This window comes from Medicago sativa, chromosome 4, assembly GCF_051527215.1.
Source record: "Medicago sativa cultivar Bolivia chromosome 4, Bolivia_mono, whole genome shotgun sequence".
Lineage (NCBI taxonomy): Eukaryota > Viridiplantae > Streptophyta > Magnoliopsida > Fabales > Fabaceae > Medicago > Medicago sativa.
In genome coordinates, this window is record NC_140752.1 from 19820188 (window position 1) to 19837897 (window position 17710).

At 33.8% G+C, this 17710-nt stretch overlaps 2 protein-coding genes and 1 pseudogene across 3 annotated transcripts; 2 read left to right on the plus strand and 1 right to left on the minus strand.

Annotated features, from left to right (window-relative positions):
• The first annotated feature begins 1537 nt into the window (after positions 1 to 1537).
• On the plus strand, positions 1538 to 2922 carry LOC146927046 (F-box/kelch-repeat protein At3g23880-like). Its single transcript, XM_085700447.1, has one exon. The coding sequence runs from the start codon at positions 1579 to 1581 to the stop codon at positions 2713 to 2715; it is 1137 nt and encodes a 378-aa protein (XP_085556573.1). The 5' UTR covers positions 1538 to 1578; the 3' UTR covers positions 2716 to 2922.
• A 2520-nt stretch (positions 2923 to 5442) lies between these two features.
• On the minus strand, positions 5443 to 9351 carry LOC146927047 (FT-interacting protein 1 pseudogene; annotated as a pseudogene). Its single transcript, XR_015005581.1, has one exon. The product of XR_015005581.1 is annotated as an FT-interacting protein 1 pseudogene (transcript).
• Positions 9352 to 11359: 2008 nt separating this feature from the next.
• On the plus strand, positions 11360 to 13861 carry LOC146927048 (uncharacterized). The gene is made up of 3 exons (XM_085708119.1): positions 11360 to 11514; positions 12840 to 13694; positions 13802 to 13861. The coding sequence occupies exons 1-3, from the start codon at positions 11502 to 11504 to the stop codon at positions 13828 to 13830; spliced, it is 897 nt and encodes a 298-aa protein (XP_085564245.1). The 5' UTR covers positions 11360 to 11501; the 3' UTR covers positions 13831 to 13861.
• The last annotated feature ends 3849 nt before the right edge of the window (positions 13862 to 17710 follow it).

The following is a 17710-nucleotide window of genomic DNA, read 5'->3' on the forward strand; positions in this document are numbered from 1 at the left end:
TATGCACTCAGTATTTTTTATCTCAACAAACTACACATCAATCAATCAATAGTATATATATAAAGTAAGGTTTTTTATGCCACATGTCACTTGCACATTCATTCTCAATATTTTTATTATGTTTTCTATTTTTAAAAACCAATATTTTATTTAACAAAAATCGGGTTTTCGGGCTACTTAATCGGATTGCTCCGAAACATCCCCAGAAAATCAGAAAAAATTCAAGGACCATGACTCCCATAGAAGGGACTTCTTACGGGACTCCGCCCCTCAAAATCCAAAATTCCATCGTTTAGACCCATTTTTCATTTTTATTAATTTTTCATATGCTCAGAAAAATCCGAAAAAATTTCCATTAGTTTTATTTGATTTTTAGAATTTTTTGGTACTATTTTTTATATTTTTATGATTTTATTTGACAGGTTTTTAGCATTTTTTACTTAGTTTTTTGTTGTTTTTAAAAGGAAAACTCAAAACTATTGAAATGTGAGAGAGTCTGATGGCTGATTATACATAAGAATTGTCCGTATTATAAAATCCAAAATAGTAAACATGAATCCAAATTTTAAAATCCGGAATGCACAAGGGCATTTTTAGAAATTTTACAGGGCGCGGGAGAAGGCAATATGGTGGGAAAGTAATAGTCCATGTTTAAAGGACCCAAAACTATTACCACTTGGACTAATTCATTATTGATTTTGTTACACTTTTTATTCTTGCATTGGACATTCATCTCATCATTTATATTTATTTTTATTTATTTTTTGAAATATTTATATTTATTTTTATGATATTATTATAATTGTAAATTTAAATAAATTCAATCTAATATACTGACACATGTATTCGTGCACACAAACTTATAAAACTTATTTAATATCTAACCCGGGCAACGCCGGGTCTCTAAACTAGTTGCATATTATATCAGGGGTCGGGGTTCGAACCCCGGACACTCCACTTCTCCACAATTTAATTGTGTGAGCTCTAGCCACTAGGCTACTTGACAAAAAAAAAAGATTTACTAAAAAAATAAATAATAATTAATGGTAGTATAAATGTGGGCAAAATTACACTTTTAATCCCTTAACTTAATTTCAGGTAACAGTTTGATCCTTTATCTTTTTTTCATTTTAATTTGGTCCTTTTTGTCCATTTTTATATACATTTTCAAACTTCAAATTTAATATTCTTATGCAAAGTGCAAACATAGAAAATGATCATAGATTTGAAGACCGAAAGACCATAAGAAAATAAAATCATGAATTTTAAGTTTAAAAATTCATATGTAAATGGATCAAAAGGACAAAATTGAAATGAAAAAAAGATAAAGTACTAAATTGTTACTTAAAATAAAGTTAAGGGAATAAAAGTGTAATTTTGCTTATAAATGTGTCAATCATCACCCCTTTTCAACTTTCTCCTTTCATCGTGTTCTGCACAAAAGTTTTTTCCGGTTCAATCCGGTTTTTCCCGGTTTAATGACATCATCATCATCGGTTTTTAAAACTCTGCTTATATAACACTGATCTAGTCTAGTGGTAAATTGGAAACCCTTACTGTAAAATTAGGGTTTACAAGATGGTAGAGAGCACGGAGGAGAGGAAGAAGAAGACACTGCCTCATCTTCCTCATGAATTGATTATTCAAATCCTGATGTGGTTGCCGGTGAAGTCTCTTACACGTTTCAAATGCGTTTGTAAGTTATGGTTTTCTCTTATCTCTCATCCCCATTTTGCAAATTCACATTTTCAACAAACCACCACAACGCACACTCCTAGAATTATGTGCATATCTTCTCTATCTCATGAAATTCAATCTATAGATTTTGAAGCATTTCTTAATGATGACCCTGCTTCACAGAACCTTAATTTTTCGCTTCCTGAATCTTATTTTCCGGTTGAAATTAGAGGTTCATGTAGAGGGTTTATACTTTTGTACCGTCGTCCAAACATCTACTTATGGAATCCATCCACTGGATTTAAAAAACAAATCATCCTTTGCTCACTACCTGTGTTTCCTTTTGATTCCAAATTATTAGCACCTTGTCTTGGTTTTGGTTATGACCAGTCAAGAGATGATTACTTGGTGGTTTCATTGTCCTATGATCCAACTGTAGCTAATGCTGTTTCAACACATTTGAAGTTTTTCTCATTTAGAGATAATGCATGGAAAGAAATTGAGGGTAATCACTTCCCTTATGCTGTCTTTCCTTCTCAGAGAAAAGGGTTGCTATTTAAAGGGGTTATTCATTGGTTGGCTTGGCATCGTGATTTAGGTTTGAATGTCATTGTTGCCTTTGATTTAATGGAAAGGAAATTGTTTGAGATGCCTCTTCCAAGTGATTTTGATTTTGACCATGCAATTGATTCTGGTTTGTGGGTATTTGGAGAATTTCTCAGTCTATGGGCTATGGACGATGATAATGATACAATTGAAATATGGGTGATGAAAGAATACAAAGTGCATTCGTCTTGGAATAAAACTCTTGTTCTGTCTGTTCATGGAATTTCAGATAACTTGAACGATTCCCCTATGTACTCCACAAAAAATGGTGAAATTATTATTGTAACAACTGATGATACTATATTGCTGAAGTATAATGATAAAGGACAGCTGTTAGAGAATCGCTCCTTCTGTAACAGTCCATCCAAAGTTGTCATGTATGTTGAGTCTCTGCTTTCACTCCCTGGCCCTGGTGACAACGAGCAAGTTTAAGAAAGATCACACAAACAAGAAGACTGAGGTTGTGAAATATTCTCAACCATTTTCTTCATAGTTATAGTTATGTTGTATTATGAACTCTTGGGTGGCTGCATTTGTAGGGTAATATGTGTTTGACTGTATTGGTAACCTCATTTGTAACATGAGCTATTATGTAAATGAGCTGAACCATTATGTCATGGAATGTTTATTGGTTGACTATTTCTCTGTTGTCAAACGCGGCCGCTCCCGGCGCTATCGCGGCGCGGAGCGGCCAAAATCAGCTTGCCGCGTCAGAACGCCACCGCGTAGCGCGTTTGTGAAAAGCGGGTTTCGCGGCCGCTTTTACGTGGAGCGGAGCGGGTCGATAGCGGGTCAAAGCGGCCGCTATTCCTGGTCGGATCACAAAACGAGTGGGAAAGAGAGCCAAAACGACTGTGTTTTGGTTTTTGGAGGTGGGTTCCTGTTAGATCTGAAGGAGAGAGACGACAGGAGGAAGAGGAAGGAGAAGGAAGAGGAAGGAGAAAACAGAACGACACCGTTTTGTATTGTATTGATGTAAAAAAATCATGTATTAGTCACGTGAATGCTGTACAGCTCACTTTCTCACTTTTTTTTTTTTTTGATAAAGCTCACTTTCTCACTTTAGTCACGTGAATCATGTAGTATTACCGTTTTTTAGGCACACAGCTGTAACCTACTATTATTTGTCATTTTGCTTTCTTATCCCTTATCAATTTTTTATTTTATTTAATTGAATCTTCTCTATTCATTTTTGTTTTTTATTTTCAATAATGATTAATAATTAATTATTAATGTGATTTAAAAAAGTCACACTCATATAATAATCATAATAATAATTTTTTTTTACAAGAATCGTAATAATAATTTGTATTACTAAATTAATAATAATAATAATACATGTTTTAAAGGAATAATAAATAATACATAGTGTAGTACATTGTTTTTAAATTATGGCAAGATATATTATTTGTCTTTTTTTTTGAACAAATATATTATTTGTCTTTATCAAAAAAAATATAGTAGACATATAATTTTTAAATTAATAAGTATATACAGTTAATTTGTTTCTTAAATACATTGTTTAAGGTATTTTAGTATTTTTTTTAGCATTATGGTATATAAGTATATTGTTTAAGTATATTATTTAAGGTATTTTAATATTTCTTTAAAAGAAATATTAAAATACCTTAAATAATATAAAAAATATTAATATGAATAATATTAAATATGAATAATATGAATAATATTAAATATGAATAATATTAATACTTGTGGCTTTTATTTCAAATTATGAATAATTCATAAATTTTGAGTAATTTTTAAGGTATTTTAATATATTTTTTGTATAGTATGGTGTTTTAATATTAAATATATTAATGTCCGCATCATGTAATAGCCCCCGCGTCGCGCCCGCATACGGCGCCGCGTCAATTTTTGGGGTGGCCGCGCCGCGCCGCGTTTCCGCTTTGACAACTATGGACTATTTGTTTTGCTTATTGGAAATATTGACAACTTTGTTTGTGATTTGTGACTTGCTGCTATTTATGCAGGTGTAACTTGATTGAATTTAAATGTATGATGTCACTGCTTGAGATTGTTTTATATGGTAAAATAATCTGATGGGTTATACATGTTGAAGGAAAAAAGAAAGTTTTGTTCTCTAATATCAGTGGCCTCTGTCATTCTATTAACTTTTGCCATTGCCATTTCTCTGTTTCAAACCAGGAAAAAGAAACTAATTTAAAATTAATGAGTTACACATGAATTCATGAATTTATAAGACTTTAGATCAGAAGAAACAACAATATTAAATCACCCAATAATCCTAAATAAGGATACAATTACAACTTAAAGTCTCAACGCTAGACTTTATTCATTGTATAAAGCATGTATTCATTGAAGTCTTAGCACTATGTGGAAAGCTTTACGCATGTTTTAGAGAATCTGTGACTTGCGCAATGAAACAAGACAAAACAGTAGTTTGATGAGAGATTGCTTGAAGAAACATATGTTCAACTCTCTCATTGCGCACCTCATGTGGAAAGTTTATATGCAAGCTGTCAACAATAATAAACTTGATTTTTCTTTTCTTGATTAAATAAGAAATTAAAACAAATTAATTTTCTTGGGAGAATAAAGCATTCACTATCTTTGGTCTCCATGTAGTTAGGGAAGTTATTAGTTAATGAGGTAGTTCGGTTTGTGTAAATTTTCTGAGCGGATCCAGGAACAACAAATTATTTCATTATTCTGAAATTTAGTACAAGGAATGAAAATTAAGCATGGTGGCTGGTGCACTCTTAGTGGTGATTTAATCGCAGTGGCAGCAGTAACTATGGAAGATTCTTCCCACAGTTCCATGTTTCAGGACTTGAATAGAGTTCCAGGAGATTGTGTGTGTGTTTGTGTTATACACACACATACATTATCACTGACTTGTAAATTATCATCTCAATGAGATTATCATTTTAGTTGAGAAAGCTATTGTATTGAATCATTTCCTCCCTAGTCTCATTTGATTTCTTATTCTTCATATTGTATTTCTTTGTAGCTATGAATCTGAGTTTATTGAGAAGATAGCCAGAAACACTAACTTTGCTGTATATATAGCATCTGGTAATCTCAATCTGTTGGCTACAATGTTAGCCAAGTCACATTATGAGAAAAAGGAACCTGGGGGGCTAGTTAATTCTGAAGTTGTAATAATGAACAAGCAGATTAAAGCTGGAAATGAATAAATTGCAAACTGTTACTATAAGTATACAACACAGATCACTGAAATGATATTATTATTTGTAAAAACAGATTTACAGTAAACTATCTGTTCTAGCAGGGAGCCTCTTGAAGAAATTACTCGGAACAGAAGGTAGTTTGTTCCTAAACTTTGGATGTCTCAAATTATACAAACCTGTCACCAAAACCACAACTCTAAATGGTGTTGCATAGAAAATCACAGCTGCACAAAGGCTAAACAACACAAACAGTGTAGTTCCTCTAGGGTCTCTCCAGCTCAGTAGAGACATAAACCTCTCCCCTTGTGTAGCTATGTCGCCAACAATTGTTTGAATCCTACCTGCAACGGTTCTAAGTCTATCGTACCTCATTCTCACTGCATCATGTGATCTTGATGTTGGAAATGTGTCAAACTCTTCGTCAAGTTCATCAGGATGAACAGACTCTGCCCATGAGAGTTTAGTATCCATGTGAGGCGGTTGTCTCGGACGAAACCGATAGTTCCATAAGCCAATCAAGAACATGTAGAGAAAACAAGTCGGTAGTATAAGTTCTGGATACCATATCAGTATCAAAAAGAGGATGTGAACTAGTATTGATGTAATGTGATTCTTCCAATGACAAACGTCATTGAACCATCTTCCGATTGTAATCAAACCGGAGAAAAGGGACATCACACGAAAGAAGTTAGCTTTGCTTCTTCTCATGCTCCATATATTGGAATCAACATCCAGCATGTACTCAACAACTTCCTTCCTGAGTGGCGGTTCAGCTCTACCAAGCCTCATTGCAACAATATTCATTGCTTGGTACCTTAAGCTGTCAATTTGATTAACTGTGAAAGGTTGTAAATAATGCATCTTTGGGAGTAAAGGTTGGCCATAAATATGAAACATGTTAGCTAGTGAGAGTGCAGTGAACCTCACTGTGAGTTGAAGCTCACCCATTTTCTTAACTCCATGTTGGTGTAAAACAAGAAGTGGATAAGAATTGGTGTAAATTTTATTGGCTTCAAGTGTTGATAGCCTAATCCTTACCTTTCCAATTCTTGAGTCTTTAATTGAACTTCCACTGGGAGCTTTTTCACCTAAATGACAATTGTCAAAAACACCTAGTGTTATGACAGTGCAAGGATCATAAACCTCCCATGTGTATTGCTCATTCCATTTGGGACTGAAAGTGTCTAAAAGTGTTCTGGTTCTGATCCATTTCTGACCATATTTAGCAACACAGTATGCATCTGTGCTACCATGACCATCCTTCATCTTCATAGGGAGAAGCCCTTTTGCTCCTAAGATGCCCATCTCAAGTATTCCAATAGGCTGCTTCCATAGCTGTCTTGCTGTTGGTCTTTGATCACTAATGTACAAAGTGGATTCATCTAAAACATGGTATCCACCTTCAAGGCAAACTCTAAGATGAATCCTACTTGAAAATTTCTGCTCATTTCTTCTATCACCTTCTAGCGCACCAAAACCAAATTTCTCAAGGCTAAACCAACGAGAATGAACCGGTCTGTGGTCTAGTCTCTTCTCAAAAAGGTTCAAAGGTAAGCTTATCCTCCCAAGTACCTCATCTTTTGAAGGTTGCACATGATCCTCCACAGTTATTGTCAACTGCTCCTCAAATGGTTCAGCTGCTACAAAAACCAAATCTTCATTCCAAAGTGGAGTAGTTGTTCTAGTGGAACAAATCTTGGTCTTCAGTACTTGGCAGCCTAATTGAGCCTTGACAGAAACCTCCGGTAAGCGGTTTCTGTCACTCGGGATGACATCTTGTGCTTCAATAACATTGACTCTTAAATACCATAGTTTTGGAGACACATAAACCTTTGATCTGATGTTGAAAACACCTTCACCGTAGACAGTAGCAGCATCAGAATGCCAAGCATCTGAGAAAGCTTCATCAGCTTGTGTTCCCATCCAAACTGCGAGCATAATGTCGCCTCTCACCATACCTTCGCCTCGCAAGTGTTGGAGTCTGTACCATTGAGGAGCCAGTGGACTATCTGGTGGAACTCTTGTTGGAATCTCATCGAGGTCGAAGATCACTCTTCCTAGATAATCATCTCTTCCTACCATTTCTTTATCTTTGACAAAGACTTCAAGAACTGAAGATTGAATCCGGTCTTTGGAAAAAGCAAATACTTGGTTCCACTCTGGATTCAATTTCTTCTCCAAATGCTTTGTTCTTCCTCTATAGTTCCCTAGCTTCACTTCCACATAAGGATCACAGCTTGAAGTGATTGTTCCTGGAGTAAGATCCTTTGCTTTCACTACGCGAACATAGAGATAAAACATCTGTTCAACAAGGTCATGTGTGCTGGTGAGTCTTTCACCACTACTCGTCCACTTTCTTCCATCATAAGCTCCACCACTGGGCCACTTTTCACCAATCTGTGGATTAGTAGTTTCCTCGACACTGTAGTTTTTGTCATTGCTAGTGTGGACTTGCGGATCTACACCGTGCCTTGGAGGTGAAGCAACATGTCGAGGTGTCTCTACTAAAATCCTTGGTTGTTGGTTGGTTCCCTTGAGATTGTATCTTTCATCATACCTAGGATGGACTTGTGGATTAACTGAGTATGTTGTTGATGAAGGTATACCTTGCGAATCTTCACAATGCCTTGGGGGTGAAGAAACATGCCGAGGTGTCTCTACTAAAATCCTTGGTTGTTGATTGGGTCCCTTGAGATTGTATCTTTCATCATACCTAGGATGGACTTGTGGATTAACTGAGTATGTCGTTGATGGAGGAATACCTTGTGGTCGCGGTCGTCTCTTGATTGAAATCCTTGGCTGCATGTTGGAGTCATTTCTGTGATTATAGTTTTCGGCACGGCTAGATTGAAGTTGAGGATCAACTGAGTGCATTGTGATTAGATTCTCTTGTGGTCTTTTCTTTATTGAAATTCTTGGTTGCTGATGAACTTGATGTTTGTCTAGTTTTTGAGAAGATATCTGTTCAACAGGTTCTTCGATCTCTATCTTTGGCTCTTGATCAATATCAATGCTACTAGACTGAGATTCTTCAATGGAGTAATTGGATGCAGCAACAGAATATACTTTTTCTACTTCTGTTGTTTCTTTTGAGGCATCAAGTGCAGAACCTTCTTCGTTAGGATCAGCTTCTAATGTTTCTGTGGTTGAGGGAGTACCGTGGAGAGGAGGAAGGTTAGTATCAGTGGATTCTGGTTCTTGTTTAGGAGTAGAAGGTGAGAGTTTTTCTAGTTTTGATGAGAAAATGGGAGAAAAATCTTTAGCTTTGGACTCTGATGCAATGTAAACTTTTAGGCCAATCTCACCCTTAACAGATGAAAAAAACCACTTATTTTCTAGTGGTAAAATCTGATACACTTCATCACCTTCTTTAACAATATTTGAGCAAGGAATTCTTACCCTTCCGAGGAAGTTTCGGCCAGGGATCGGTTGTCTCCTATCGTTGTAGACGGAGACTTCAATAGTTTTGTGATGGTAAGGTTTGGTTGTATCTAAATTAAAGACAAGTTTTTGATTCCAAGTAGGGTTGAGATTTTTTGGGACAGTTCTTGTTCTGCTTAATTGGTTTTCAAAGTCTACTTCAACAAAGGTACTAGCTGATCCTTCACCATCTTTTGGCATAAGATCATGAGCATTAATAACCTCTACTATCAGTTTCATATCCTTTTCTTTCTGGTGTTTATTTGCCACAAGTAGGTGCAGCTATGTGAATATCTATCAGAAGCAATTGGAAATTTGATTTTGAAGCAAAGAAGTTGTACTTAAGAATGAAATTGATAAAAGATAACAAAGTTTTGGTTAAGCAAAGAATAATTTCATGGAGAAGCTGCATGATTTTTAACAATATGAAGATGGAAATGAAAAAAGGAAATAGGAAAAAGTTAGGAGGTTATGTAACTTGAAGCTGACATTCTCCATGGTCTAAAGGTTATTTGTACTTGTTAAGATTCTATACCAATTCTTCAATGATCATAATTATGAAACTAATTTGTCCAAAACTATGAATGGTGATGACAAATGGTAATAACATAACTTTTTATTTTGTATTTTACTTTTCCAGAATTTTATATTTTTTATAAATCTCTTTTGTTATTTTCATATAATCAAAAAAATAGTCAATGTATTTATGTGTCTATATTGTCCAACTTTGACTTCTTATCTTCCAATACAAGTTAGTTATTTAGGAAAAATAATTAATGTAACTACTATCTAGTACTTATTTAAAATGAGACTTATATGTAGGGACAATTATTTTTCTTTCTAAAATGTGTTCATAATAATCAGGGGCATAGGTAATATTTGTCTGCCTTTAATTTTGATTTCATAGTATTTCTAATTTCAGTTTATGTTTGTATAATGAGATTCTGGAAAGTTTGTTTGATTCATAACTTGCTCAAACTGCATAAAGATTCTCAACTTTTTGTCATGTAATAGTTACTTAATGATGTAGATAATAACATAGAGGGACTAACTGAATGAAGAAAAAAAATGCATACTTAGTTATTATATGTGCATTTTAGTATCAATATATTACTTTCTTCTATGTACAGCAATGCCAAAGTGAATGAAAGACAAGGTGTGAAAGGCATAGTTGCAGTACCAAAAGCAAAGGAAGATTAGCTTAGGCTAGAGATTCTTTGCTTGTGCATAATTGTCTTCTTTTATAATTGTATCCTACTTTGATTTAATACATGTATGTTATATTAATATAATATTAATGCCAAAATTTGTTTGTCAAAAAAATATAAAAATAATCCCAGAATTTGATTCAGGAATACATTATTTGTTTCCAGCAAATATATATCACTAAAAATACAAAGGGATGCCAAATCTTGTATAAAAAAAAAAAGGGATACCAAATCTTTGTATGATCCATTTTCTTCTAATTTTACTTTTTTATTTTTTGTCCTTTTATTTAAATTATTTTATCATTCTTTACTCTTAAGTAATTGACTTTTTTAAATAACCACATACATTTTTTAATTGACAAAATTTTCCGAAAGGAATTTATATTATTTTATTGAAAAATTATAAATTCCACTATTTACCGTTTAAAACCTAGAAGATAAAAATCCACAATATTGAATAGTTAGTCGAAGTCATAGTTTTTAGAAAGAGAAAATGAAAGAAAAAGCGAGTGATTTAGAAAAGCAGTGAATATGTAAATAGTGATGACAAATTCATAATTATTGATTTTTTTTTTTTTTTTTTTTTTTACTCTCCGTATGTATAGTCTTCTTATAAACAATTGTTCAATTCAAATTCAAATATTTAAGAAGTAGGTAATTATATTTAAATTTCTTCAAGAATTAAAGAAAAACTACCCAATATTGTTCTTTGATATGTGTGACTCTTTATGTGAAGAGAAGAAGTTTAAGAAAAGTAGTAAATGAAATATTTATTTTTTCTTTTAAATTTTTTTGTATGTCTTGGTGGATATTTTTACCATTGTGGCAGATTATCCAAGGACTAAGAAGCAATCTCAAAAAGATATTAGGAGATGATTTTCTTCTCTCTCTTTTTTTTTATATTTTTTTTTTTACATATAACTCACATGAATTATCTACAAATTATCTACAATGAGAAACGGGCAATTGCAACTTGGAAATTTTACCTGTTAGAAATTTTTTGATCTTCCATTGATTTATAAAATTAAACATTGGTTGAATAGTATCTTGATGGGTCTTGAAATATCTATATTGTGATCAATAGATATTAGACATCACATGGTAGGTGTACTTGAATAATGTAGCCTATAGTTGAAAGAATCCATGATGGGTGGAACCATTCAACTCTTTATGAAAGGGTATGGTTTGATACCTAGTGACTATTCATGAAAGAATTGGTAGAACCATTGTAACCCTACATGAAAGGGTAGGTCCCCTCTCCACTTTCTCTATAAATATATCTTGGGGCATATGCAAAAGATCATCCATGTTATTACATACTTACCCATCAAAGTTTGAGAAAGAAGGAGAGGAAGATCCTATCCAACATAATTGGAATTCAAGATCATCAAAGAGCATACATACGCGTTGACAATCAATGGCTTCAAGAGGTAAGTCCTAAACCCTCTTATTTAATTTTAATGGTGTCCTAATTCATGCAACTACGACTGAAGTTTATTATTCATGATATGTAAATTATATTTCATAATCTGTGATAAAAATTAACATGTGGTATCAAAGCCTTAGTTGCATGTTTAGGATCCATATAAATGCTTGAATATGAAAATCATGTCTTTGAATCCAATACATTAATTTGGTTCACGTTCATTCATTGAAGTGTGACGATTTTCTTCCTGATTTGCATATTCTCGGCATTAAAAGTCAGCATATTTTTTGAATGCATGAATGATTTTCATATAATAATTTTGTTTCAATGCACATTCCATTTTCTAGATTATGTTTTCCGTTAGTCTATATCAATTAAAATTGAAGGCCACCCATATACCTTCAAAATAACAGAACAATAGATCATATGAATTATGTAGGAATTAGTGAGAAGACATTTGTATATAGAACCTTGAATATACGATAGACCTTTTTTTTTTTTTTTGAACTTGTAGGTTTTCTTATACCAATATTATACACGGTTTCCATTCCAAATCCTTTTCTAAATGATTCCAATTCATAAGAATATGAGAAACAATTCTCTTTCTGGAAAATTGAATTGAAATTTGGTGAAAAGTCGTGACTGTTTGCGAAAAGTCATAACTGTTCGCGAAGGGTTGCAGTGAACCCGTTTCTGAAACAATTTTGGTTTCATGAGTTTGAATCCATTGTTCTCCTTCCTGTTTGTTTTAGGGCCTAAATGTCATACATATTTAATCCTTAAATATTATATAATTGGTTCATTATTGTTATTAGTTTTTTTTTCTTTTCTTTTACATGTTTTTATCAATCTAAGAATGCTTCCTGTTATGAACTTATTCGATAGTCGCTGTCCATACATACTACAATAGCATAGGTCACTCTCCATGTGTAGTGCTTGAAATAAAAATGGTTAATATAAGTGATTAATTTTTGAGCAAATGTTATCCAATTTGGAATTCTATTAGTTGAAATGAGTGTATACCGCCACAGCGGCTCACTCATGAATATTGATAAAATTTCATGTGATTTTTGGATTGTTTGTTTCTTGAATGATTTACAATTTAATTTACCCACAGGAAATTAAATTGGATTTAATTCTTAAAACATGATTTATTGGGAATGTGTAACGGTTAAAAATTCTTTCTGCCCACAGGTGTCTGAATTTTTGTCACCGTTGTTTGTATAATATATGCTCCACCCACAGGGGGGGTTTATATTGTATGTGCTTAGATTCCCTGTTATTGATTATTTGCTCATGATATTAATCATTTTTATTTTTACTTTTCAGCCCCCATTTCCTTTTCCTTAAATAGTTCTGCAAACCAAATAGAGATTCTAACGAGGAATAACTATAAGAAATGGAAGGTTGATATTGAGTTAGCATTGAATTTATTGGACATTGACATTGCAATTCGAGAGGATAAACCTTCTGCCTTGACTGCAACTAGCACACCTGAACAAAAGACATATCATAAGGAATGGACAAGGGCTAATAACAAGGCCTTGATGCTTATTAAGAGATCCATTGATGATACATTAGTTAAAGCCATTCCAAATTCTGATGATGCTAAAACCTTTATGGCTTCTGTTGGTGAAAGATATGCCATTTCCGGAAAGGCTGAGGCAGGGCAATTGATGGATTCCTTTATTAACATGAGGTATGATGGTAGCAGTGGTGTTAGGCAGCACATCATGCAAATGATGACCATAGCCAACAAGCTTAGTGACCTTAAATGTCCATTAGCCGATAAGTTTATCATACACCATGCTATAAGTTCTCTGCCTAGCAAATTTGATGTTTTGAAAACCTCATATAATATTCAAAGTGAAGAGTGGGATATCAATACCCTCATATCTGTTTGTGTGCAAGAGGAAGAAAGAATGAATCATTTGAGTAGTGGAAGTGTGAATTTTCTTTCGCAACCTAACCATAAGAGTGGAAAGAATGGTTATTTTAAGAATAAGGGAAAGAAACCATTTTTTAAACAAGGAAACAATAAGAAGGGTGGACCATCCAACATGGCATCTAGTTCAAAACCCAACTTTAAGAAAAAGGGGCTGAAATGTTGGTTTTGCAACGGTATAGGACACAAGAAGTCAAACTGTCATGCCTATAAGAATTCAATCCAAAGTGAAACCCAAGGTAAGCCTTATGCTTTAGTTTGTTTTGAGTCTAACATGGTAGATATTCCTTTAAACTCTTGGTGGTTAGATTCAGGGGCATCAATTCATGTTTCTAATTCTTTACAGGGGTTCAAGACAAAGAGAAAACCAAGTGAAGTTAAAGTGAACCTGTTTGTAGGAAATGGAAATAGAATTAATGTGCAATTTATAGGATTAATAGAATTAAGATTAGAATCTGGTTTCATTTTGCAATTAAGAGATACTTTGTACGTTCCCTCTATGAGGCGTAATTTAATTTCTGTGTCAAAACTTGATGATTGTGGATTTTCTTTTAGTTTTAATAAAGGATTATGTTTGTTATCTTATAATTCCAAATATGTCGGAAAAGCTCATAAACATGATGGTTTATATAATTTGGAATTGGATTCTAATATTTATAATAGCCTACATGTTCAAAATATTGGATATAAGAGACCTTTATTAAAGGACACTTCACTCTCTTTGTGGCATGGGCGCCTAGGGCATATCTCCAAGGATAGGATTAATAGATTAATTAAAGATGAATTAGTAACTTTGATGAATGTGTGGATTGCATAAGAGGGAAATTTACAAGAAAAAATAGGAAGGGTTCTAATAGAAGTAGAGAGCTTTTGGAGATAATTCACACTGATATATGTGGTCCTTTAAGAGCAACCTTGTGTAGAAATAAGTACTTTACAACATTCATAGATGATTATTCTCGTTTTGGTTATGTCTACTTGATGAATGAGAAGTCTTTGTCCCTTGAAAAGTTTAAGATTTTTAAGACTGAGGTCGAAAATCAATGTGGCACAAAGATTAAGATAGTTAGATCGGATAGAGGTGGTGAATATTATGGTAGACATGGTGAGACTGGACAATATATGGGACCTTTTGCCAAATACCTTGAGGAATGTGGAATCATATCTCAATATACTATGCTCGGTACTCCTGAACAAAATGGTGTGACTGAGAGGCGTAACCGTACATTGATGGATATGGTAAGATCCATGATGAGTAATTCTAAATTACCAGCTTTCCTTTGGGGAGAAGCCCTTAAGGCAGCTATGTATATATTAAATAGGGTACCATCTAAGGTTGTACCTAAGACACCTTTTGAGTTGCTTAAAGGATGGAAACCTAGTCTAAATCATCTTCGTACATGGGGTTGTGCAGCTAAATTTAAAATTTATGATCCGACTGCATCAAAGTTAAGGCCTAAGACCACTAGGTGTTATTTTATTGGTTATCCTAATAATGCTAAGGGGTATAGATTTTATTGTCCTACTCGAGGAACAAAAATAATAGAAGCCATTAATGCAAAGTTTCTTGAGAATGATGTTGGTGATTCAATTGGTCATGAAACTGGAGAATCAAGTTCTAAAGGAGAAAAGGTTCTAATGCCTATACATATTATACAAGAAAGAGTTGAGATACCTTTAGTTGAGCAAACAACCGAGGAACCACAACCAACCATCATAGATAATCCACCCTCTCCTGCACCCGCTCCTGAGCATCATGTTGAAGCTTTACCCATTAGACGTTCTCAAAGAGAACGAAGACCTGTCAATCGTGATGATTACTATACTTTTCTGGGGGAGAAGGATTCAAACATAGGATGTTTTCCAGATCCAGAAAATTATAGTGAGGCAATTTGTAGTGATTTGTCCGATAAATGGATTGATGCTATGAATGATGAAATAATTTCGATGAATCACAATAATGTGTGGGAGCTTGTAGAACTTCCCAATGGTTATAAACCTATAGGATGCAAATGGGTGTTTAAAACTAAGAAAGATGCTAAGGTAAATGTAGAATGCTTTAAGGCAAGATTAGTGGCTAAAGGGTTCACACAAAAGGAAGGAATTGATTACAAAGAAACATTCTCTCATGTATCATCAAAGGATTCTTTTAGAATTATAATGGCTCTTGTGGCTCATTATGATTTGGAACTTCATCAAATGGATGTAAAGACGGCTTTCTTGAATGGTGATCTCTATGAGGATGTGTACATGCTGCAACCTGAGGGTTTCATAGAGAATAATAAAGAACACTTGGTGTGTAAATTGAAGGAGTCTATATATGGTTTGAAACAAGCATAAAGACAGTGGTATATTAAGTTTGATGAAGTTGTTGCTTCCATGGGTTTTGAGGAGAATAAGGTGGATCAATGTATATATCTCAAGGTCCGTGGGAGTAAATTTATCTTTCTTGTTCTCTACGTAGATGACATTCTACTTGCCAGTAATAACCTGGATTTACTTTTAGAAACCAAGAAAACCTTGTCCACTTCTTTTGATATGAAGGATCTAGGTGAAGCCTCTTTTGTCTTGGGTATTGAGATTCATAGAGACAGAAACCAAAAATTATTGGGTTTATCTCAAAAGGCATATATTGATAGAGTTCTGAAAAGATTCAATATGGAGACTTGCAAGCCTGGAGATGCTCCAATAGTTAAAGGAGATAAACTTAGTAAGGATCAATGTCCCAAGAACTACATTGAAATGAATGCAATGTCAAATGTTCCATATGCTAGCGCAATAGGCAGCCTGATGTATGCTCAAGTATGTACAAGACCTGATTTATCTTTTGCTGTGAGCGTATTAGGTAGATATTTGTCTAATCCTGGATATGCTCATTGGGTTGCTGCTAAGAAGGTAATGTGATACCTCCAGAAGACAAAGAACTATATGCTTGTTTATAGGGAAGTTGATGATTTAAATGTCGTTGGATATTCCAATGCTGATTTCGCTGGATGCCCTGATGATGAGAAGTCAACTTCTGGATATATCTTCAAGATGGCTGGTGGTGCTATATCCTGGAAGAGCGTTAAGCAAACTCTAACTGCCTCATCCACAATGCAAGCAGAGTTTGTTGCATTGTATGGTGCTACAACCCATTCAATGTGGTTAAAGAATTTTATCTCAGCTCTTGGTATAGTTGATTCCATTTCTCGGCCATTGAAGATATTTTGTGATAATAGCTCGGCTGTCTTCTTTACCAAAAATAATAAAATGACTTCTGCTTCTAAACACATAAGGATTAAATTCTTAGTTGTTAGAGAAATGGTGGAGGATAATGAAATTGAGGTTGAGCACATATCCACCGAAGAAATGACTGCAGATCCATTAACTAAAGGGCTTAGGCCGGTTATATTTACGAAACATGTTGAAAATATGGGAATTGTAAAGTCCTTTGATATTTTTAATTAGTGGGAGCAGACATTAATTGTATGTGTTCATCTTTTAAATTAATGAATTTATTCTCATTTTCTTTTTATTATTACTATCATGCTTAACATGCATATTTTTTTTAATGGAAATTTTATTTGAGATTTGTCTCTGATTTCTCTTGTGGAAATGATGTTTCATATGAAATGTGATTTTAATCTCTTTGGGGAGATTGTCATTTCTTTCATGAGAAAGAAATTGTGTTCCGTAATGGAATGTTTCATTTGAAACATGAATCTCTTTTAAGGGATTGATTGTACTTTCTTTGAAAGATACAATGAGGACTTGTACACAATAGTATACAATGATCACAATATATATATATACTATGATGTGTATTGCATTAGTACGCTTATTTGGTGATCATGACAACAAGAAATGTTAGTTATGTGGTTGTGGGTGACATAAACTCTTAATAGTTTAATTTTCACCTATAGCTCTAGCTGATAGGTTTTTTGCTTGTCGGCATTGATCATGGTTATTTGTGATTTTAGTCAAGATACAAAAGTGGCCACTATTATTCAACCAATGTGTTTTTTAAAGTTTTATTTTATTTTGGTTTTTTGTTTTGTTTTGTTTTGTTTTCTTTTATTTATCAAATCAATGTTGCCCAAGTGGGAGAATGTTAGAAATTTTTTGGTCTTCCATTGATTTATAAAATTAAACATTGGTTGAATAGTATCTTGATGGGTCTTGAAATATCTATATTGTGATCAATAGATATTAGACATCACATGGTAGGTGTCCTTGAATAATGTAGCCTATAGTTGAATGAATCCATGATGGG